At 42.9% G+C, this 23,692-nt stretch overlaps 1 protein-coding gene across 4 annotated transcripts in view; it reads right to left on the bottom strand.

Moving 5' to 3' along the window:
- Positions 1-6,334: 6,334 nt before the first annotated feature.
- DCLK1 (doublecortin like kinase 1) overlaps positions 6,335-23,692 on the bottom strand; it is a 335,395-nt gene continuing 318,037 nt past the window's right edge. For 2 of the 4 annotated variants that reach the window (XM_061171238.1, XM_061171239.1), the window contains exon 17: positions 6,335-9,846. In XM_061171238.1, coding sequence (XP_061027221.1) covers positions 9,682-9,846 — 165 coding nt within the window. In that variant the 3' untranslated portion in view covers positions 6,335-9,681. Of the gene's footprint in view, positions 9,858-23,692 lie in introns of all 4 variants that reach the window. The other 2 variants (XM_061171240.1, XM_061171242.1) reach the window with 1 other exon arrangement.

The following is a 23,692-nucleotide window of genomic DNA, read 5'->3' as shown; positions in this document are numbered from 1 at the left end:
CACCCAGGCTGGCGGGTCTCCACGCTCTTTTATTCCAGAGACCCGATTGCCTAGGTGATAGTTGCCTCCCTCCTTTTCTGCACCAGGGCTGCTCTTGGTGTGTTTTCATCAGACATTTTTGGTACAGACATGTTGAGAGAGGAAGGCCCTGTTGTGAGAGGCCCCAAGAGGCAGCGGAATCGAGGCACACGTACGCGCCGACAACATTTTTACAGAAAAGCGCACCAAGGTGCGGGCAATTCAGGAGAACCCACAAAACCACTGGGCAGAAGTCCCGTGAGAGAATCAGCAGATGCAAGTGTTGGAATGAGGCCTCCCTCCCATCCCGAGCAGGAAATGTTCAGTTTTCCAATTTAAGAAGCCAGTGTGAACCTTCCTCTACAGAGAAATTAGAAACAATAGAAGCTATTGATGAAGCCCAAACAGTTTGCTCAGCACGAGAGCAGAGAACTTAGAAAATGTTGTTGAAAAATGAGACATCCACAACAGTGAGAACAGAGGGGACCATGTCGAGAGAGGAAATTAAACATGTCTAGGTGGGTTTGGGCTTTGATTTACCTGTTGAAAATGAAAGGATAGTTCACATTCTGAACAATGTTCCATCATGACAAGTTCACCGCTTCATCGGAAGAATCCAGCAAATTAATAGGTAATTCTGATGGAATAATGAAACCTCTCTCGGGTGGAACGTTAATTATCACCCTGCTGGAGGGAAAGGTGATGGTGTGGATTTGTCCCAGAAGGAGGAGAGAGAGAGCTATTTTCAGGGTCAGTGGATTTCTCTTTTCCTTTTTTTATCAGCAGTGAAGCAACATAGGCGAGAAGGAGGTGATTTTTTTCCCCCTGTGAGCTAAGAAGCTTTGTGAGTTGGAGACTCTACTCCTGTAGGAAAGGATTAACACATGACTAGCCTTTCCATTTGCACAGGGAGGCTGCCCTCTGCAATTGCCGTGAGGGATCCATTAGGATCCGTGTTATTTCGGGAAGTGTCTCTAATGTCCCCCCCAAGAGTCATCCACCCAGCTCCCCTTCCTCCTTAACCAGCTCTGGTGACCCAGAATCTGGGGCTGTTTCATTTTTAAGTTTACCCACCACATTCTGAGCACACACAGCGAGGAGATGGGCTGATCTCCATGCCTGTTCTCCTGCATGATAGCTGAGGGTCTGAGGGTCCCGGCTCCCTGGGCTGTACCCTGGCCTCCTTAGGACCGCCCTTAAACCTCCCTCTTACCCATTCTGAGCTCCACCATGTTCTCTAAGTATGTTCCCATGGCTTAAAATACGTTCCTCGTTCTCTTGGCTGATTCCTACTTATCCTTCAGACACTCACTCAGGGGCACCTGCTCCGGGAAGCCTCCTCTGAATCCCCTCGCCCCTCCATCTCAGTTAGATGAACTTCCAAAGTGCCTGCAAAGTACCCCGTGCTCTCCTCTCACGGCCCTGCTCATGCTGGTTGATGTCTCTCTATTTACTTGCTTCCTGCACGGGACCTCAGTCGTCGGGGGGCAGTGGCTAGGTCTTTTATCTCGTGCTGCCAGGATGGATCCCAGGATCCAGCAGTGGGACTGACACCTGATAGGAGCTTGCTGGAGATGGGAGTAGACGATGTGCCCTGATGGCAGATGGCGGAGGGGGCCCCCCAAGTTGAAATTCCTGTTACTAGGAATTCCCAGGTTCAAGGGAATGGGTCCTCCAAGAGGATCTCGAAAGTCAAGGAGAGAATGGACAGTGAAGTGTGAGAATTAGAACATTTTTGGGAAACACCCCACCCCCTGCTTCCTAAAGAATTGCATTGATGGTTCTATTGGTGGGGTCTTATTATTCATCCTGTCACAGGGGGTGGGGGGCACTCCCCTGGATGAAGAGTGTGGAAGAGACCATGTTAAACCTACACTGAGGTATGTTCTGTGATTCCCACAGAGCACGTCCTTGGACTGGGCCTGAGGAGCACACTGTGAGACATTAATACTCTTCCTTCCCTTTAAAGTCCCAAATAACACATTAGGTCTTAAGACTGGGGCAACTTTGGTGTCAGCAGCCTTCATTTCTTCCTTCCCTCCCTCTCTCCATCTCCTATTTCCTTCCCATCTTTGCCCCCTTCCAGGGGCTTTCTAAGGGTGACATGTGAATATATGAATTGTTGTAACAGAGCAGGCCACAGATGTATTTGCATGTGACTGATGGTTGGCTTGCTCACAGGAGCACAGTCTACACATGCTGAGGGGGCCAGTCTCGGGCTGGTAGGGGTGCCTCGCCCCTGACTAACTGTTGTTCGGCCATCTGTGAGTGATAAATCAGGTGCCCCAACCCATGGACATCCAGAGGAGAAGATTTCTCACTAGATCTGAGATTCTTAAGAACAGGAATGGTGTCTTGTTCATCTTAGCTTCCATGTGGTGCGTCACTCACAGTAGGTCCTGGAGAATGCTCGTTGAATAGATGTGCTAGTCTATGACAGTTGTAAATCGCATGCTAATAATTACAAACGGCAGAGAAGACTCTGGGAGCCTTCTACCTCAGAGGCCAGGAGCGGAGCCAAGAGTAGCACAGGGTGTGTGCACCACTGAACAGGCAGATGGTAAACACATCCTCAAGTGAGAGAATCCAAGTTGCCATAACCACAAAGCCTGATTGGATGTGATGTCCAGGTTATCTGAACCCTGGACCAGGAGTCTGAGATAAATAGCAAACCTTGCAGCTAGAAACACATTTTCTCATCTTTAAAGTCTTCTAATCCATAGCAAAAAAAAAAAATGGACAATGGAGTTTCTCTTTTCTAAGCCCAAATGGGGTGCCCTCTATGGTGCTGGCACTTACTCAAGAAACATTTGAATGAATGATTTGGATGTGCAGGCAAGCTGGCAAGGACATCTGTCACAGAGCTGGCGGCCAGCATGGATTTGGCTGGTCCAGCTGGCTGGGCGGGGCTCCCCCTCTTCCCTTGGTGCCCCTTCTGGAGCTGGGGAAGCTGGCTACCGTCTGAGATAGAGCAAAGCCTTCCTTCTGTGTAAGGAGGTAGTGTACGGAATTTCCTAGGACGCTTCTTCTCCTGTTTTATTTTACCCATTTACCACCATTTGCAGAACTTCCTTATCTGAACATTAAGTCCCACCTTTCAGAGTCCTGGAAGGCCTTTCTCCCAGTTTCCTGATGTGGCAGTTTGATCATCCTCAATCGCAGAGTTGCCGGTGTTTGATGTTTCTGTGTCAGGGCACGTTTTTTTCTGATGGCAGGTTTTTGGCAAAGCTGCCAGCCTCATAAAACAAGGTAATGGTCCTTAGGAAGCAATCACTTTAGCTATTGTTTCACAGCAGTTGCCCCGAAATCCTAGGAAGGACCCAGCAATTTCACTGCAGAGGAGCAAAAGGCAAAACAACAGCAACAGCGGTAGCAGCAGCAGCATGTAGATGGCCGGGAAGGTGACCGCTAATTTTACAAGTGCTCGGAGATATTCTGGCACCTTCACAGGACACCAGGGGACCTGCGGTCACTTTTGCTGGCCGACTTTTCAATCTCCTAGCATTGAACAACTCACGTAAGAAAGAAATTTATTCCCTTGTACAGCTTGGCGATTTTCTCTAAGGTCAGTATTGCACATGGGATGCCTAATGGGACATCGCTATAAAAATGGCAGCTAATTACAGGTTAGCAGATAAAACAACACTCTTCTCTGGAGATCTTGTTAGGTGGAAGGATAAAATAGGCCTGAATGGTATTTGATTTCTTTGTGTTTATCCAAGTCACTGGCTCAGGCAGGAAGGTAATATATGAAAAGGGACATTTTTAGAATAGCTGTTTTTGAATTATGCTCATGAAATATACACTCTGCTAGGAAGGACATGTGGGAAAGCTACACTCTGACCGCATGACTAATTTTTAAAGCCTTGCATAGAGAGAATTCCCCTCAAGAACACAGCTGGGTTATTCCTTCATGGACTGAATGTGTCAATTATGAATTGAACTAAAATGAAATTTTACTCCATTATGGCAAAGTGAACTGAGGAGTGGACACTGGAGCTCGGGTATTACGTAGTAGTTCATACACCAAGTACTATTATTTTATTAACTTTTAAGAACATGTTTTACATAAAAACAAACAGGCAACATCAAAAAAGCTCAGTTGATAAATGAACATAATGTATCACAGATGATTTCATCCACATTAACCTACATTTATTAGCTTAAACTGAGAGATTAGGAAAAAAATCGGATCTCATTCCAGCTTTAATCATGGATACAGATCGTTTGGAAGTTATTTCATTAAGATTCTGAAAATCAGAGATTAACCTGTGCCATCTGATCCATGCAGCAATTGATAAATCCAGTATTTTCGAAGGAAACACTTTTTTTTTTCTTGCACCAAATTGAAACCTTTCAGAAACTTGTTTAAATGCATCAGGTTCCTAGCCCACCTTTTCAGTATGCATGAGCAAAATACTATTTAATTTCACACTCAACTAATCCTTTAATAATTTTCTTTCAGCCAGATTGAAAAAGACCATTATTAATTTCCTAATAAAATTTTAAAAAATAGTTATCGAGGATGTGACTCTAACCTTGGACCAGTTTCAATTTCTTTTTATTTTTTCTGAGAATATATCAAAGATTAATGTCAATGGTCAGTGAGAAATTGTCCCTAGAGAACTATTCAAGGTCTTTTTCTTACCCCATTCGATTGGACTGGAATGAATTGACATTATAGCATCTTTATCATCACTTTTAAAATCCTACTTTCTCTTAATACTGACAGTGAAGGCTTTTAGAACTATTATTTACTTTAAGTTAATAAAGTATATCACAGACAAAAATATACAGTTTTACACTGAAGCAACATTAAGGGTCTCACATCAGTTAACCAAAAAAGAATGTTGAGGACATTTACAGGTAGGGTTTAATTGTAGAGATTGCTCTTCCTTTATGAAAAAGTATGAAGCTAGAGCTCTCACTTGTCTCCAAGGGCAAGAGATTGCAAACCTCATGATCAAAACACCTGCCAGTTAGAGGCTCACTCACTGAAAAATGATCGCATAGCTTCAGCGTTGAAGCCCGAGAACGACAACAACAACAACAAAAAAACCAAAGGAAAAATAAAAACCACCCCACCCAGAGGCATTCTCAGCTTCTACATTGAATTTCCTGTTTCCCACCAGTTTACGACCCTTAATGTTACTGGATGGATGGTTGCATATTTGAGATGATTAAAAAATAAAAGACTGCCTTAAAAGCACCACCTCCTCAAGTATGTAACTACACACAAATGAAAGATTCCTTCTGACAGACAGTCCTAGGGACCCCATTTGTTACTGTTTCATGTATAAGCACCATTGAGCCAATTTTTAAAGCACATTTGCAGTGATCAAATGTGTCCTCAAGTTTCGCTGATTTTTTTGTCTTTAAACCAAGAAAGTGTGAAGTGTGTTAATTTACGTGCTTATCATATCCGAATTGACAAAAATGTTCATTTGGAAGTGCTTTTAATCACTATTTTCCTCAACAGACCAGAATGGCTTCATGAAACTTGATTAAATAAAGAAATCCGTATCCCCCAAAGAAGCAGAAATCTGACCCTCTATCACTGCATGCAAAATAAGGGTCTGTCTGAGAGCATTTTTCCCGAACTCTTAATGGAAATGGCAGACAACACGCAGGAAATGCTAACCCTTGAACTGACCAACTTCAAGATTTAAAAAAAATCTTTGATTGGATTTCCCCCCCGCCCCACCCCCAAATCATATAGCAGTTTAAAAAATTAACGATTTACAAATTATAGAAAAGATATGTTATCTGCAATATATGCCAGGTGACTCATTAAATTTTTTTAAACCCACATCCAAATGAATAATTACATTAAACTACCATCTTGGATCTTGGTGCTTTCTAAAATTCTGAATTTACAATGAGGGGACATACCTGATTTTTTGGTTGTTCTTTTCTCCGGAGAATTGTGCAGAGAAAAGAAGGCAGCGAACCTTCACTCTTTGGAACAGGCCCTCTATGGCAAACTTCAGCCTGGGGCACCTTTTTATGGTCAAATTAAAAACCTTTGAAATTAGAAGTTTATCATGGAAATGCTGACAGATCCTGACCCAGAGAGGCTAGCAGGCAACACAATAATATTAAGAAAGCTCTCCCTCAAGCACAATTGCCTTTCAGCACAGGGGATAGAGTCGTCCAATGGGCACTGCTGGCCAGCAAACAACCATGATTTAATGTGCATGAGCCTTGGTCATACGATAGCTCCGTGACCCTCTAAGCTAAGCCAATTTTTCTTTTCTTTTTTTTTTCCCAACTGAAATATACCTCAAAGGGTAAAGGATTGCGATTTTAGCCTTCATTCATGGATATATTGCTTTTTTTCAACAATATCTGATGATGGGCCTGTTAACCACCACCCGTGCGGGTCCTGAGCAGGTTCTAGGAAGGTCTCACTGAACACAGAACACCAAGCGTTTTCAGTAGTTTATTTGCAATTTTTTCTCTGCTTATTTTAGTATGCACCACGTGTAAGTTAGATAAGGGCTACAGTAAAAACATTTTCAATGACTGAAATCTTACTTTTCCTTCTAACGATCTGGAGCAAATCACATATTCATTGATTATGACGAATAAAATGATTTCTGCTACAATGTCGAGAAAAAAATGTGTTCATCAATATGAACAGTTCTCATCTACAGAGATGGTTTACACGATGCAAGTAATGAAAGTTTTTTCCTTAACAAGTCTACTACCAAACTGAAACAAAATGAATCTTAAAATTCCCTTGAAAATACCATATGGTTGGTCATGTATCAATAAAGGAAAGACAGTCCCCATCACCAGGCCACCACCATAAGAGCTATATTAAATACTTAGGGGAAAAAAATATGGAGACACTTGTGGCAATGATTAAATTGATAATTATAGAGATAGATACACTGCCATAATGGTACATGTTTATTCTATAATAAAGTGAAATAAAAAATAAGATCAATTTGGTTATAGAAATTCCTTAAAGAACACCACCACTTAATTATTTCAAACTTGAACTATCCCAAGAATGTTGTGGAAAAAAAATAGAAAGTCTGGCTAAAAGCAAAAGCAGTCTGGGTACACCTACGTAATCAGCATGCCTTGTGCTTGTCTGTTAACCCTCTGAGTACATCTCTGACATTCAGGATCTCAATAGCTTCGTGCTGAAAAGATTGCATTCCATCTGATTACTCAATATTTCTACTTGACAGGTCACATTCCGCTGTTTATTCAGCATAGATCACTCAAATTCTACAGCGATGCACTGGGATCCCCATGCTGAATGGCCCTGCATTCTTCCGAGCTACCCCTCTGCAGTGTTCTGGGAAACACGCCACAGCTTCACACGGTCCACAGTCCTTCAAGACTTGGATGGAAAAAGGCCTGAGCCATGCACTGTAAGGTCTGTACACTAGATATTGGAGCAATACATGTAATGCCCACGGGAAACGCAGTAATTCAGAGAAAGGAAGGAAAATCACAATCTACTGTAGGTAGGTCTCTGCCCATAGGATTTTTTCATATTCCCACATTTAGAGTTGAGGCCAAGCTATTTACCTACTCCTTAGTCTTACTTAGAATAGTGCTTTGCTTTAGAGTTCTAGAGAAAGCAGTAGTTTCTGACCAGTTGAGGGTACTTTACTAATATGGAATCTACCTACACGCCACACCCTTCCTCGTGTTCTGCCCTCCTCCTCCTCCCCAAAAAAATCCAGCTGATTTGTGCTACTTTGTGATGTTGTGTATTAAGCTTTCAGGACCCTCTAAAAGGGAGTGGGGGTGGGGGCAGGGGTGAATCTCAATAAATGATCTAATATATACATGGCAAGACAACACAGACCGAAGAGATAAACCTAAATGTGAAAGAGCAAAAAACTGGGGGAACCATTTTGCAAAAGTCATGACATGCTGTGATTTTAAAATCTAGAGTAATATAGACCATACCTTCATCAGTTGAAGAGTAAAAAGCAGCCATCGAAGATCCATCTGTATTTGAAAGTAAGAACTGACTGTGGAAGTGCTGCACACAAATTTCAAGACTTTCAGGTATTGAAGTATATTTCAAAGCCGAGACAGTGAGTGCTGTTCAGCCATCTAGATGAAAATTTCATGAGCCATCACTCACTGGTTGTCTCCCAGGCCACAGAGTTGAGCAAACCTTAGGAGGACATTTGAGTCGGGCCCCTGCCTCCCAACACCATGGCCAGCCTCCCCCCTAAGCATCGCGGTGACTACAGGCTGCCTCAGGCCCCCATTCTGAACGTGACACACTGCAGTAGAAGCTCACCGGGGGAGACACAGGGCTAGGGAGAAAGATTTGGTAACAGGAGTAAAATACAGGTGTCGGACAGGACTTGGCCCAAAGAGAGAAAACAGCATCTCCCTCTGGACGGCTAAAGACAGTGCTGTATAAAAAGGTCACCTTACGGAGTGGAAGTTTTATCCTCAGGAATACCCTCTAGGTCTCCCATCCTGTTCTCCCTGAGAGACTATATGTAGGTAACCCAAAGATGCACATGGAATTATCTTCCCAATGGTTTATTTCTTTAAAAACCATTTTGAGACTATTCTAGATGGTTTGCCCACTCTGCTTTCTCCTCGGCCATCTTGCAGAGCACCTGCCTCTGGGCCCCTATGCCCCGGTGCTCCTCCTTTGTATGGATTCCATACTCTATGTGGATTGCACACTGAAGACTGAAATGCATGAAAAAGCAGGTGAGAAAAAGAACAGGATCTTGTTGCCTCTTTCTGTTTGACATTCCAGCCCTATAGAGCACCTGGCAATTTATTGCTCTTTTTCACCAGTTGTGTGTTTTGTTTGTTTGTTTTTTCCTGTAGAGGTCTCATACTGAGCAGGCAGACCCTCACTTACCAAACACAGGACAAGGTATGGTGCCTTCCTGAGGGTCTGCGCTGGCAGTAGCAGCAGCTGAAGTGGAAGCAGCATTTCTGGGGCGTCATCAGCACATCTTCACGTGGAGGCAATTTGGGGGTGAGGGCACCATCTATATTCTGGGTCAGGCTGTTGGTCACAGGCCCAAGTCCCTCCACTCGGGATGCAGGACTCAGGGCAGCTGACAGTTAGACCTCCAATGCAAAAAAAGCCCCTTTCTTAATAGGATTGTGAAGAGGAAAGAGGGGTGCTGATGCTTAAGTTATAAACCTGCCATGTTCTATACCCACAAAAAAGGACACGCAAGATATCATTCTAGACGCTCTTGTCTGGACACCTCAGCATCTAATAACAACCCCTTGATCTGCAGCAATATCAAGAAACGTGTGTATAAATCCAAAGGCCTGAAAAATCCCCCAAGGGTTCCCCATAAAATCCTGTGCACTCAGAGGGTTAACAAGTGCTATGTTACATACTGCAGATCCTAGATTGACTGATGAAAACATTCATTGCTTCTATGTTTAAAAAAGTTGCAAAATAGCCTTAACCCTTTGAGGACCCGATTAGCAGCAAGTTGCCATCTCCACCAATGACAAGTCACAGTCTCATTCAGCAAAGGGAAATCGCTACAAGGATACCAGAAAACACACTGTTCTGCTCGGCCATTCAAGCATTGAGTGCTAGGTAGATCAGATGAAACTGTTTTACATAAATTTGGAAAAAAAAAAAATCTCAGAGTCTCAAAGGGTTAAGCTAGGACTTCGAGTGAAAGGGTCTTATTAAAAGGGCGAGTTTGGGGAGCGAACAGTCTCGGAGGAGCTCGGGGAGTAGTCTTCCGATTCTGAGTTGAGTTCGGGCGGAGCTGGCTGGGTCTTGTACCGGCTCCTCACATCCGGGTTGCGTCTTCGTCGGAAAACCTGCCTCTCCTTATCAAGAGCGGTGGTCTAGCAGGGGCATAAAATGAGAAAGAGGACAATTAGGCTGAAGGAAATGGCAAAAGGAACGACTTCTGGAACTTTCTGAGGTCAGAAAAATATGCTGGCTAAGTTAACCTGGCCACGATGGCTCCCTTTTGGTGACCACAGTCACCACTGCTGGGGTGCCCTCTGCTCCCCCAGAAGCAGCTCCTAAGGGCACCTGGTCATGACATCGCAGGCACAGGCAGGATGGATGATGTCGTGGGTTCAGCAGCTTCCTGGCCCTCCCCAGACCTCCGCTAGCGCCACGTCTAATGCCCTCGGCCGCTCCCAGCCTAGCCAGAGACCCCCTGGTAAATGGGAGCCTCGGGCCTGTGTGTCTGACACGTGAGAACGCCAGGCATGTCTCGTTCATCAACATTCAGCTCCAGGCAGCTGTCTAATAAAGATGAGAGGTGATGAAGTTGTCAGACATGGAAACAGAGCCACAAGCTCGTCCTGTTATTTTAGCACCTCCTCATTCTAAATGAATGATCTTATTATCTGTTGATGAGAGAGTGTGGCTCAATCTCTGGCAAGGATGGGTTTAATTTGAATGAACCCAATGCCTGAAATTGAAAACTGCTTTGAATGCAATTAAACCTGATGGAAACCTTCCCATGGATTTTCCTTTACAAAGTTCATTTTCATTGTAGTGTGTGGTCATTTACGAAACTGAGGTCCGATGTTTGTTGTAGGTATTCCAACTCTTGGGCCCTATGCCTCCTTTTCCCTGAGGAAACCTCATATGATCTCCAGGATGTGCTCTCCAGCCATAGCTCTGGAAGTTATTATGACATCAGGATTGGGAAGGGCATGACTTCATTACAGATTTAATGGGTGTGAGGAGGAACGGATCATTACAGAGAAACCTTACACAGAGGGCAGAAGAGCAGGTACAAAGCCTGAAGAAAAATACAGAACACATATAAAAGTTGAAGGCATCCTTGTTTGAAAGTCCCTCTTTAAAAGGATGTAGCCTGGAGGTTATTCTGCTTTTAAGAGATTACTTTTCCTCTACAGGGATATATACCACCATTTTTCCTCTTGGAAATTTACTGTTAGCTTCTTCAAAGAACAGAGATAAATTTATAGCCAGCTGGGTTCTGAGAACAAAGTGAAAACTAAGCCCCTCATACAATTGCAGTGTAGCATTAGAGCAATCTCAGATCTAAAATGGGGCAATCAAAGTTCCAGAATGAAGTAATAAAGAAAGAGAGGCAGTGTATAGAAACCAGTACAGTAAATGGCTTCGTGAGGCTGAACTGTTCTGCTTTAAAAACTATCCACACACTGAATAACAGTGTTACAAATCAATGAGGAAGATAAACTTTAATAATTCACTTCTTGTTTCACTAGATTGTTAATACAATGATTCAATAACTGGTGTGTTGAAATGTCTACCTTTGATTCTTCGAAGTGTCGAATTTTTAAGGACCCTCAACTCACATACATAGTTCTTGGTCTTATACCCACCGATTTTATGATATTTTTCAGCATCATAAATCCAAATTCCTAACTTTATTTAAAACATTGTAAAGTTACAACACATGGTATTTTGCTTTCAAAGCAAACTGAAAATGCTCTGTTTGTGCAGAGTTGAATGTAAAAAACAGGCGTCTATTTAGTCTGACACATAAAATCCACTCTGTAGTTAATCCAAGAGTAATATAAACGCTTCTCTTGGTCATAAAAAATATTTTTATTTCTACCTTCTTGAGAAAGAAAACAGTCACTGGCATGGGACTAATACTGCCTAGTGGACTGAGGTTCTCTGGCGTCGGGGAGAAACTGCACATCGGGTTTGTAGTCAGAAATTCTGAGTCCTGTTCCGTCCACTGCTGGCCGTGGGAACCGTTCACTCAGTTCTCAGTTAAATAAGGAGCAGGGATAACGCCCTCCCACCCTCCAGAGTTGCTATATGTAAAAATGGATGTGCAAATGCTTTCAAAATGGTGAAGACTCCCAGAAATGGAAGGTGGTGTTTTGTTTTGTTTTTTTTCGTTACAACGTAAGATAGATATTGTTTTGAAATGAAGGAACTGCAGGTCAGAGGAAAACAATGCAAAACAAAGCTCACATTAGAACTTATCTCAGAGTACTTTCCCTCCCTGCCCACTCTCACTGGCACCTTCTCCATATTTACCTCATCTCCCCATAATTGACTCAATTATTCCAAGTCACGCTCTTGGCTGTCAGCACTGAAATAGGCCATCTCTCCACCAATACTGTAACGCAGTTTATGCAGACGCTGGTGGCACTCATGGGCTTGGATGGTCCCATCCCCCTTATTTTCATGTTCATTTCTCCAGATGCTCATAAGGTCAATCATATTCTCTTCCTTACTTGTCCCTCTGCCTGGACAGCCCTTGCTCTGTCCCATTTAAGCAGTCAGTTCTGGCCACTCCTGCCAGTTTCTCTAGTTAGCAGCTTTTAAATGCTGGCCTTTGTTGTTGACGGGCCTTCATGCTCAAATGCTCCTGGGCTTTCAGTTGTGCTGATTCACCAGTAACTTCACAGCAGCTATTTTTGGAAACATAGCATGTCATGATCACAGGTCATGGAAAAGGGTGTGATGGTTGTTTCTGTTGGATGTATAGACTCTTAGAATTGAAAGAGCATTTATAAAGCATTCTTTGCCCAGGGCTTTGCCTTTACAGGCAGGGAAACTGAGGCCCAGGTATGTGGAGAGACTTGCCCGTATCGCATCACTGACTAGGAATAGAACTCAGTTCTCCTCCCACATGAGGCCCAGGCAATTTCTTCCCATTTAAAGTCTATTGAAACAGAACTCAGAGGAGCCACCGCACTCCAGTGGTTCCCTCCTCCGATCCCAGCCAGGGTGAGCCAGGGAGGATAGCACGAGCAGCATCAGAGGCCAAAAGACCAGGGCTTTCCCAGGCTGATGGCCCGAGAGCTCTCTCAGGGACAGCAAGCCAGCCTCCACCACGTGTACAATCCCATTCTGGGTCTGTAAACTCCTAGGGAGACCTGGGTCTGAAGATAGACAGGCAGTTCCTGACCCACCCAGGTCCTCGCAACATTCCCAAATGCTACACAAGCAATGCTTAGTGCTCCCAACAGACTTGCTGTCAAAGATGATCGAGAGGGCATCACCGTCCACAGGCCTCTCCTCCCAGGGCTCCTGCTGATTCTGCTTCTGGCTCTATGGACTGTGGTTCATTTTAAGAACTTCTCTGTGTTCCCATGCAGCCCAGTACAGCTGTGCATCCTGCCTGCAACGCAATTGACTCTGAGGCACTGTCTTCCCTGCCACGTTGTAGACTGTGTGGAGGGCAAGATCAAGTCTGGGCATCCTGTCTGTGTTCCCCACAGCTCATAGCACACAGGAGATACTCTCCAAATGCTGTGGCTTTAGAAATATGAGAAAGCACAACAGAGGTCACATTATTTCCCTCTAGAGCACCCAACCCCCAGCCCATCCTGCACACAGCTGACAGGTCAATTATCCCCAGGTCCGATTTGTTTACAATTCCTCATAAAGTTGAACTCCTTGTCCTAACAAACAGTCACAATGTGCTTACAATAAAAATTTCCAGGGTCTAGTTCCTGTTATTACTCAAAATCAGCCTGTGATATCAGCAGACCTCATGTCCCCGTTAGTGGACACAGCATCCACTTAGCTTACGGTTAACCATGCCTCGGTTTCCCTTTGGAAATCCCCCGCTCGCGTAATCTGTGGTTCCAGTGAAGGGGACCCTACCTCCATCTCTCAGGGTGGGGTGCAGATGGGCTTGTGACCCAGAAGCAAGCCTGTGCTGACTTTGTTCGCCAATACCCGTGATTGGTTCAGGATGGGCACCCGACCCAGTTCACGGGACATGAGGAGACTTTCACTGAGACTTCACATTCACAGTGAATCCCAACTGAGAGATGGCAAGCCTGGAGCTGCTTCCCACATTCCTGGTACCACGCGAAGTTCCAGACTAAAGCCATCACGGGGAGGCAGAGTGGAGGGATGGAAAGAAACCAAGCCCTACTGAGTGCTGAATCCACACATCACTGAAGCCAGACCCAATCTTTGGACCTTTCAGATTATATAAGATCATACTTCTTCTTTTTGCTGAAAGCCAGTTTGGTTTGGGTTTTCTTCCCTTGCAATCCAAACAGTCCTAACTGATATCTCTCTGAAGGTGCCTTAGTCACGCTCACCTCTGCATCCTGGCTTACGGTGTTCACCAACCTGACATCACCTTTCCCACTTCCTGCCCACTCACATTTCTCTATTTTCCAAGATTTGATCAAATTTTACCTTCTGCATCACACTTTTTCTTTCTAAATTCCTCAGGCAAGTATTGTCTTGACCAAACTTTTGACACTTACTGCACACAGGCCTATTACCTTTCCTTTGCATATTTCCCAAATCCCATGCAAGCTGCTCTAGGGTAGGATCTGAAACTTCTTTGCATTTTCCAGAATGCCTAGCCAACTGTGACACACATATAAGGGACATATTAAATATTTCTTAGTTAATACAGAATTAGATTATTTTAGGTGATTATATACTTTCCAAATAGCAATGACAAAAGAAAATAGAACCCCGAACAACTCTATAATACAAAAGAGTAAGAAGTTAAAGGTATTAAGAGTCCAATATTTAAGAGTGCAATTTGTTTTAGATATGATCAAATGCTTACGTTAGATAACATTAATAACCTCATATATTTATCTACTCAACAACTACATATTTTGGTCCAATTCCTGATCACAGTAAATAAGCACTGTTATATATGATATCTTTAGAATTTTAAGTGTGGCTGTAAAATTAATTGCCTCTAAAATCTGTACAGTTAAAATTTTACAGTTGAACTCTGTGGCCCGACATGTAGTTCAAGACAGATGAATTCAGCAAAGAAATAGAATAATAGGCCAACACATAATTTTTTGAAGTATTGCTATAAAAATATATATTATCCAACTGATAATTTTCTCCCCAGAAAACATTCAAAACATAACTTTCCCTCTGAAGTGCTGTATCATAGATTTAAATTCAGGGCCCTTTCAACCATTTCTGAAAGACTGCTTTTCTCTTTCTCAATCACAAAAATTTCCCAGATATCAAGGAAATCGGGTCTCTCCTCCCTAATGCCTATCTTCATAAGGTAAGGTGGTCCTAAGACTTGATGTTCCATTAAAACTTAAGACTTCCTAACGGATTTATTATTTTAGTAGTTATTTTGCTCACGGTTTGCAGCTTTGTGGAACAGACATGAATGGACTTGCAGTAGAATTCCCAAGTGTTTCCTCAGTAAGTTATCACTTCATTAAAAGCTCGTAAGAGAATCTGAAGCCTGCATTATCACATTTTGGTGCTAAGTATCACAGGTTAGAGGTGAGCAAGAAATCTCTTGAGATTCTGGAGTTGACCAGTAGTAACCAAATAGGAAGCTCTAATCTAGTTATTTAAAATATGTACCCAATAACAACGGCTATGTCGTGTGCGGGGCTATAGCCAGCTAACAGTGGACTGGGGGATCCTGACAAACAGACCAAATAACTGACCAGATAAAATGATATGGAGAAACTAATATAAACCTGCTCTACATGAAAGAAGCACTGCATATCCCTACCTCAGATTGCAAGCTCTTGGTGATCAGAGTGTCCTTAGGAGATGCTAGATGAAGTGTGAAAACCGAGGAATGGTAAGATCATGCCAGTTACCTCAGCAAATCTGGGGGCGACACACATAGCAGTTGGAGCTCTTAGAGAAATTCATATCCCTCACGTTTTGGTGCCTGCCCTAACACCAAGCATGCACGAATCAGAGACAGTGCTTGCCTAATACCCAGAAAATTTATCCCAACAATAGATACATCTTTGGCCTTTTCTGTTACAATAAAACAACACTATCCTCCACGCAGTACTCAGATATTTTAAATCCTTCTTTCTGACATTAAATTTGGAAATAAGCATAAATACCTAGGAGGTACCCATCTGGCCTATCTTTGCAATGTTATAGGAAAAATACAGCATGGAGGCAGAAGGTCAGGAATGAAGTGAGACTATGAATTGGAGCATTACTTTGTTTTTGCAAGTCTGAGTCACCCACATCTGTGTAATGCTTGCCTTGTCTGGTAGCTTTAGCTTAATCCCCTTGGTAGCAGCAGCAGGGGGAAGTCAGGAGACCCAGCTTTTTGTCCTAGCTCAGCTGATTATGTGACCTTGGACACGTTTTCTAACCACATCAAGCCATTTCCCAGTCCGCAGCCTGAGCTGAGGTACAGTGCCTCCCTCCGAGGGAAACTTCCACCTATGAAATACCTGAATATGCTTAATATCACCATCAATCTACTAAAATGGGTTATGTTTTTCTCTTAGCAAACAACAGGGCTTCCAGTCTATGGATCAAAAATATTTCTGTTCTGCACTATGTGCAGGACCCACAAGAGATGCACCTCGTTTAAGTTCGGAGGCGACGTTTTCTGTCGTGGCAGTAATTATTGGATTTAAGTAACTGCATTTTTCAGAGGCGAACAGTGACTGTTTTTCCTTTTTCGCTTAATTTATTGCCAGCCATCCCAAACAGTCTTCATTTCATTAATAAAAGAACATTATCGTGCACGTTGCCTTTGAGCCCATCCATTATTCATACTACCTAGGAGACTGAGCCAGGGATGCAGCTGTTGGGGCATTAATCTCAGGAACACTCTCTCCTTTGCTCGCCCTTACTCTGTAGGGACTGAGTTACGATTTGCTTGCCACTTTGGAAATGTTTTGCTTGATAGTAAAATTAAACTGACACCTAGATTGATATATCCACCCTTCTCATTTTTTTTTTTTTGGCTTGCTGTCATGCTTATTATGGTTCTGTTTCGTTTTCCTTTAATATCCTTTTGGGGGTCTCGCCAGGAACTTGCACAGTATCTGGATCTAAGACACGGTATTTCCCTAAAGTGAAGGTGACCATTTAAATGGCAAAAGGAGGCTTCATGAAACCAGCGGCCTTCAAAGCTCCTTTCTAGGTACCCGTCTCTTAAATGTGATTCCTCATTTCCTGGGGCAGGGCGGTCCCACGCTTCCCCACCACTTCATAAATATAGGCTCCTCCTGCTGATCTGGTTCTTAATAGAATCCCACATTGGTCCAACTCTGCAGAGGGTTGCTGGTGGCCTCCCATCAGGGGGTTAAAATGATAGCCACCTGAGGTCAGGTTTCTAGAGGGCAAAATTCATGTGTTTCCTCTGCCCTACGGCCCCTGATTTTCTCACAGCAGAAGCTAAGCTGAGCTGCCATGTTGTTTTTCCTTCATCATGCTAGTAAACTAAATGACAGGTGTAGGCATAGTTTATCTTAAGAAAATCTATGAAAATTTAGAACTTACTAAGCAGGTAGATTAAGGGGTAACTCCTTGTATTACAAAAACAATTTTTTTACCTTTGCCGAAGAATTACTCTTGGGTTGCTATAGTGGGATGCTACTGTAGAGCATCTCATATGTGATTTGATTGTCCAAACTCTTAAAAAAACACATTTATCTTCACAATCAAGGTTTCTCTATATTAATGGTCCCTTCATGGGAAAATTCAATCATTCATTAATTTAACAAATATTTATTGAAGTGCCTTCTATGTGCCGTGCATTCCACTAGCTGGTGGTGATACAGTTTTTATCAAGCCCGCCAGGTGGTGCTTTTTTTTTTTTTTTTTAATTTGGCCATGCCACACAGCTTGCGGGATCTTAGTTCCCTGACCAGGGATCAAACCAGGGCCGCAGCAGTGAAAGCGCCGAGTTCTAACCACTGGACCGCCAGGGAACCCCCTGCCTTTTAATTTAGGAACATTTTTCTCCTACAACAGGAATTGAGAAACTTTTTCTGGGAAGGCCAAGAGTTAATACTTTAGACTTTGTAGGCTATATGATTCTCTGACACAACTACTCAATTCTGCCCTTGTAGAGTAGAAGCAACCATAGGTAATTTATAAATGAATGGGTGTGGCTGTGTGCCAATAAAACTTTATTTAAAAACCAGGCAGTGAGCTAGATTTGGCCCATTGGCTGTAATTTGCCAATCCCTGCCCTAGAGGATAACTTTTTAAACTTATACTTCATCAGGGGCTATAGACTAAAATTTAATGCCCCCAATTCATGAATAATCTAACATATAAGTTATTCAACAGTTTATGCCAATCAGAACATCAAAAAAGGTCACGGTTCTACTTTAATAACAAATGCTTGGATCTGGAGAGAGAGCAGTTTTCCCAGGAAAATCTGTCTCTCGTGTGGTGTGGAGTGGATGATTTTCTCTTGGAACAGTCTTTTCTGGGCTCCTAATTTGGGCTGGGTCCATGAAGGCGCTTTTGCACAGGCCACTCATGTCATCTTCACCCCACATTTGGAAGGTTGATAATACTCGTCTCATTTTTATAGATGGGGAAACTAAGAATCAGAGGAGGAACATGTACCTTGCCCAAGGTCACAACACAGTAAGTAGGACAGGCTGGATCCAAAACCAGGGCTTCCTGACACCAAAGCCACAGACTCTCCATGCAGCTCTCCATGCACAGAGCTGCCAATCTTTAATCAAGTTTGTTTCATTTCAATTTTCAAGACTTTTTAGTTTCTAGAAGTGTCATGTGTTTGACATGTATTTGAGAATTGTTTGACTTCAGCATATGGATATTTACACTCTTTCTTAATAGAATAACAGTGTGTCAATACTTACGATTAAGTTCTTTATGATTATTCTTTCCTACACATTTATACCTGATAAAACCTACATCCTATCAGTGAACATCACTGAGGAACATACGAAGGCAAAGTATGGCAGGAAAGAATACATAGAATAGAGTGTAGGCATCTTTTTAAATCATAAAGAGGGAAAGAGGTTCTGAAGCAAGATGAAAATAAATACGATACGACAAAATTTTCCATCAATACCGACAATCACCAGGAATCTCAGGAAAACATATACAGTTTACACCCATATCAGTAAGTCTTGGAATGCCATGGAAATTTCTCATTTCTAATAGCAAGTACGTTAAGTTTTAAAAAGACAAATATATATATTGTTGGGATCTGCTCTTAAGGGGGCTCTGAAGGTAAAACGAAACAAAATAAAATCTCAAACAGCGAGCAACCTGTTTGACTTGGTAAAATAACAGATGTCTCACTAGCCCTGTGTCTCTCTCAATGACCATTTGTGGAACTATAATACAAAGTACTGTGGCCCAGCTTTTGAGCCTCCTGGCCAATAACTCACTTTTTAGCATCACGGTACAGCTGCCATACCAAACCTCATACCTCCCCTATACTTTTCTCTGCAATCACAGTTTGGATGGTTTTGAAGTTTAAATCTATGCCTCTTCTATGTGTTAAGCGCTGGGGTACGGAGGGCGGTTAATCCCTTCCTAGAACAGAGGCCCCTGCCCGTCCTTCCTGCAGCACTTTCTACACTCATGGAGGATGGGGGGACTTTTCTCCACGGCAGAGCAAGGCCAAGGCCACCGTCCCTAAAGCAACCTGTGCCCTGCAACTTGCTGTGTGCCTTTGGAACCCTCTTCACACCACGTGGGGGGTTCCTCTCTGGCTTTTGTGGGAACCGGTCTTCCAAACCTGCGCCGAGCAAGATGCATTTAACTTACCCCACTCCTTTTCACACCCGAGCACGACAGCATCTAATAGCCTTGCAAGGGCTGCGCACGGCTGCTGCTGCTCTGCCTCGTTACTCGCTGTTTCAGGACAGTGCTTGAATCTAGTACGCACACGAGTCACACCAGGCCTGACCTCAAACCCCCTTCTGTCCTAGCTCACCTCCGCGTTTTCTCTTCTTTGGCATTCTTAGCGTATGTCTTGTTTTGATATTTGTTTCATTTAATCAGGTTCTGGCTGTGGCCTTGTTCTGCATGCAGAAGATGCAGGAATTCTTCTCCATGTGTTGCTGGCACAGCACCTGCCACAGGGCCAACTTCACTCGAGAGAGGCAGGAATGTGTGTGAGAGGGTGGCATGGCCCAGGCAGCTCATTCCTGGGAGAGGCTCACGTCCAGACCCTGGGGGACAGGAGCAAGGTCTCCCGGAAGAAGAAGCCATGCTGCTCCCCTGGCTGCTGCTCGGAAGCATCCCTCTGTTCGAGGCAGGAGAATGAATGCAAGGAGGAGGCACGGCCCCCACCATTTCTCCAGTCCCCAAAAAGCCTACTAAGAGGGACACGCCCGGGGCTTCCCTGGTGGCGCAGTGGTTGAGAGTCTGCCTGCCAATGCAGGGGACATGGGTTCAAGCCCTGGTCTGGGAAGATCCCACATGCCGCAGAGCAACTGGGCCCGTGAGCCACAATTACTGAGCCTACGCGTCTGGAGCCTGTGTTCCGCAACAAGAGAGGCCGTGATAGTGAGAGGCCTGTGCACCGCGATGGAGAGTGGTCCCCGCTTGCCACAACTAGAGAAAGCCCTCGCACAGAAACGAAGACCCAACACAGTCATAAATAAATTAATTAATTAATTAAAAAAAAAAGAGGGACATGCCCGAATTCTGGGCACCCCGAAGAGCCTTTCCCCAGCCTCTGCCCTGATGTGAGCTGCCTTACGAAATGCAAGCTCGCCTCCCAGGCGTTCTGCTCAGAGCAGTGAAGACGGCCAGGAGCCCTTGTAAACACAACAACTGGGAGTGGGGATGTTTCACCTGCAACGATTGTTTATGTTAGAAAGCTGGCTGCCACCATGGTTAGACAAATGCTCCGACTTCCGTGGAGATAAAAGGCGAGCATGTGCAGTCAGTGAGGAGAGTGTGTTCGTTCCAGGCTAAACGGCACATTATAAAACCTCCTAATTAAGCATATACGCCCAAGAGCTTTAGCATCATTTCTCCAATTTAGCTTTACATACTGGGTGCGCTGTTTAGTACAGCATTAACTATAAACGTTGTTGTTACTGCCCCCAGCTGGAAAACAGAGCAGTTTATGTGTGAAAGAAAAAAGAGATTATCTTCCATCTGCTCCTGCCCATTATTCAGGGATGTGTCATTTCGTCTGCTGATGGGAACCATCGCTAGGATTTTAGTCAAATGACCTTTTTATACTTGGCTACGTTTATTAATTACTGTGTTTGTTTGGTGTTTTGCACCCACCCCCTAAGCCCACAAATTTAGTAATATAATTTTCTAGAGGGTTTTTTTTGAAATTTATATGTGTAATTTGTGTTATACAAATATGCACAACTGTAATTAGACATATTTGATGCCTATTTTTAATTGTATATCAACTGTACTCATACATGTTTGGTTAATATGCCTGAGGTTAGGAGACATACAATTAAAAAAGGACGGAGCATGATTCGATTTATAGAAAGAACAAAACCAGGCAAAGCTAATTAATGCGGACAGACTCCAGGTCAGCGTTTACCCTTAGGGCTGCGTGACCCTCCTGGACGGGCCCTGGGGGCTGGGGGTCCTCTGGGGGTGCTAGGAACGTTCTGTGCCTGACCTGGGTGCTGCTTACAGTGGTGCGCTCACTTCGTGAAAATTCGTTGAGATGTGCACTCATGTGCACTCTTCAAAATGTATATTATCTTTCAGGAAAAAGTGATCATCTTCCATGTAAAAAGAGTCTGCACAAAGGCAAATCATGATTGATTCACACCCCCCCCCAAAAAAGGTTAAAAATAAAAAAGTTCTTTCTGTATCTATAAAGCTATTTATTTAGGTAAATAGAAAGGTGGGTGTGCAACTCCTGTATGCAGATCTGTCTAGAAGATACAAATAGCCTTCCATGTAAAACTGACTTTGATATTTATTGAAGTTTGGGTATTTTCTTGCTTTCAGCAGGCTTAGAAATTATCACGATCTTAGATATTTGAATAGTTTATCAAAGGGTAGCCTTTTCTGCATCTCTAATGCCTTTGATTCTAGTGTCTAATTATATTAAAAAATTAAGAGTGATAATTGGGGGTTAAATTGTATATTATATACATTATTCTTTCTTTTCTTTCCTTTTTTTTTTTTTTAACAACTTGGTCTATTCCATGAACAGCATAAGGCACCATCATTTGGGGGAAATGCCAAACCCAGTGGAATTTTTTCTTAGCAAACGCTAAGATGTGGAGCTTTACCTGGAGATCATTTCAGAAACATTAAGATGGAGGAGAAAAGTTGCCTAGGACTTCTCAGAGTTCATTCCTCATATCATCAAAACTCATCCTGCCTGTGGATAACTTAAAGAGACACAAACAATGCCCCTTGAAGGAAATGCCAGCGCAGTTGACTGGAATAGAAAACGATTGGATAGAATTCTTAACCCAGTTAAAAAAAAATCGATACCTCCCATAGTCCCTTTTGCTTGAGCAGATAAGCCAGCTAAGTAATCTGACCGTTACAAAATATCAAAAAATAAATTCATGCAATAGCTAGTACATAAAGGGATGTACCAGGGGGAGAGAGGTAACAATAAAACAAAAACAAAATGAAACAAAAAGGTGGAGAATTTGAAAACACAAGCTTACCAACACACACAATGCATTCTATAGCTCACTGTGCTCGGAGGAGCTTCTATGACTAAGGTGTAAATGCATTGTTTCATCCATCTACTAAGGTTAAGGTCGGGCTTGATGATTTTAAAATGACAGTATATACTTCTATAGAACATATACTAAGGTACTATTGTTCTTCCATTTGTTAAGGGACAAAACACTAGAAATCATTGTTTTAATTAGCAACAACAGGCAAATGCTTTGACATTAACACTAAATATACTGTCCTTTTAACTGTAAGGAAAATTGATACTGAGCATGTGCAATGGAAAGAAAGCTGGCAAATGTCAGTGTGAATAATGGGGTGAAAAAAAAGAATGAGGGGGTGTGGCATCTCAATCAAGATTAAAATGAAACTGATAAAGCAGCATATGGACTGGATAACAAATCAAAAGCATGTTTATCCACTGAAGGAACTGGTTAATGGAGACTGCCAGCACGTTGCCATGGAAACACTGACTTGAGCTGCACCATCTCATACCTTATCCAATACATTCCTGGTTGTTGGTAGTAGTCCAAAGACCCTGATCTCTTGATGGTAAACCCGTGGTCCAGCTGAGCAGAGAGAAATGGGGGCAACTCAGTGGATCGACATTGTGCTAAAGTATTAAGACTCCAGACCAAGCTGTTCTTCATTGACTATATATGTATATAGAGTTACGATGCCTCTTCTGCAGGGTGACTAGCTAATATCCTAAATCTGCATATTGAAAATAAAAAGGCAAGAAAAGACACTAATCCCCCATGAATATCTCGGAGGCCAATATGTTAGAAAAGATCTAATTTGTCAAACAAGGTTTTGAATGCACATTTAATAATATCCTCTCAATTTCAAAAGATATAAACACGTCTTCATATTCTAGAGCAATGGAAAATGCTTTACAATAAAGTGCTGAAATCAGCTTTAGCCACCTAAGAGAAAGCAGATTGGACGCCCCCCCCCCCAAATCTTACCCCATGAAGCTTAAGTTTGAGGCCTTCATAAGTATGAAATAAAAGATGAAAAGAATCAAGTTTTGAATCCCCATAAATCACAGCAATTTGGATTTCTTTCTTTAAGAGTTAATCTTCAAAAGCAGAGCTACTCTTAAAGGTGAATCAATTACATTTCTGAACTAAAAAGATATGGTATAAAACAGTAAATTTTCTCCAAGAAAATATAGAAAATAAAGCAAAAAATAATTTTCACTGTATATTTGAAAAGTGCTTATGATTAACAAAAGGTACAATAAATAGAGGACAGGATAAGTTCTCAAAGTTGTTCCTCCTGGAATAAGTTGTTAGCCTTTGGCTACCTAGGAATAAAAGATTCAATCCCCAGATTTGAGAAACAATAATCATGCCGTATGCCCACTCC

This window comes from Eubalaena glacialis, chromosome 16 (genome assembly GCF_028564815.1).
Source record: "Eubalaena glacialis isolate mEubGla1 chromosome 16, mEubGla1.1.hap2.+ XY, whole genome shotgun sequence".
NCBI classification, from domain to species: Eukaryota; Metazoa; Chordata; class Mammalia; order Artiodactyla; family Balaenidae; genus Eubalaena; species Eubalaena glacialis.
This window is presented reverse-complemented; position numbering and strand designations above follow the sequence as displayed.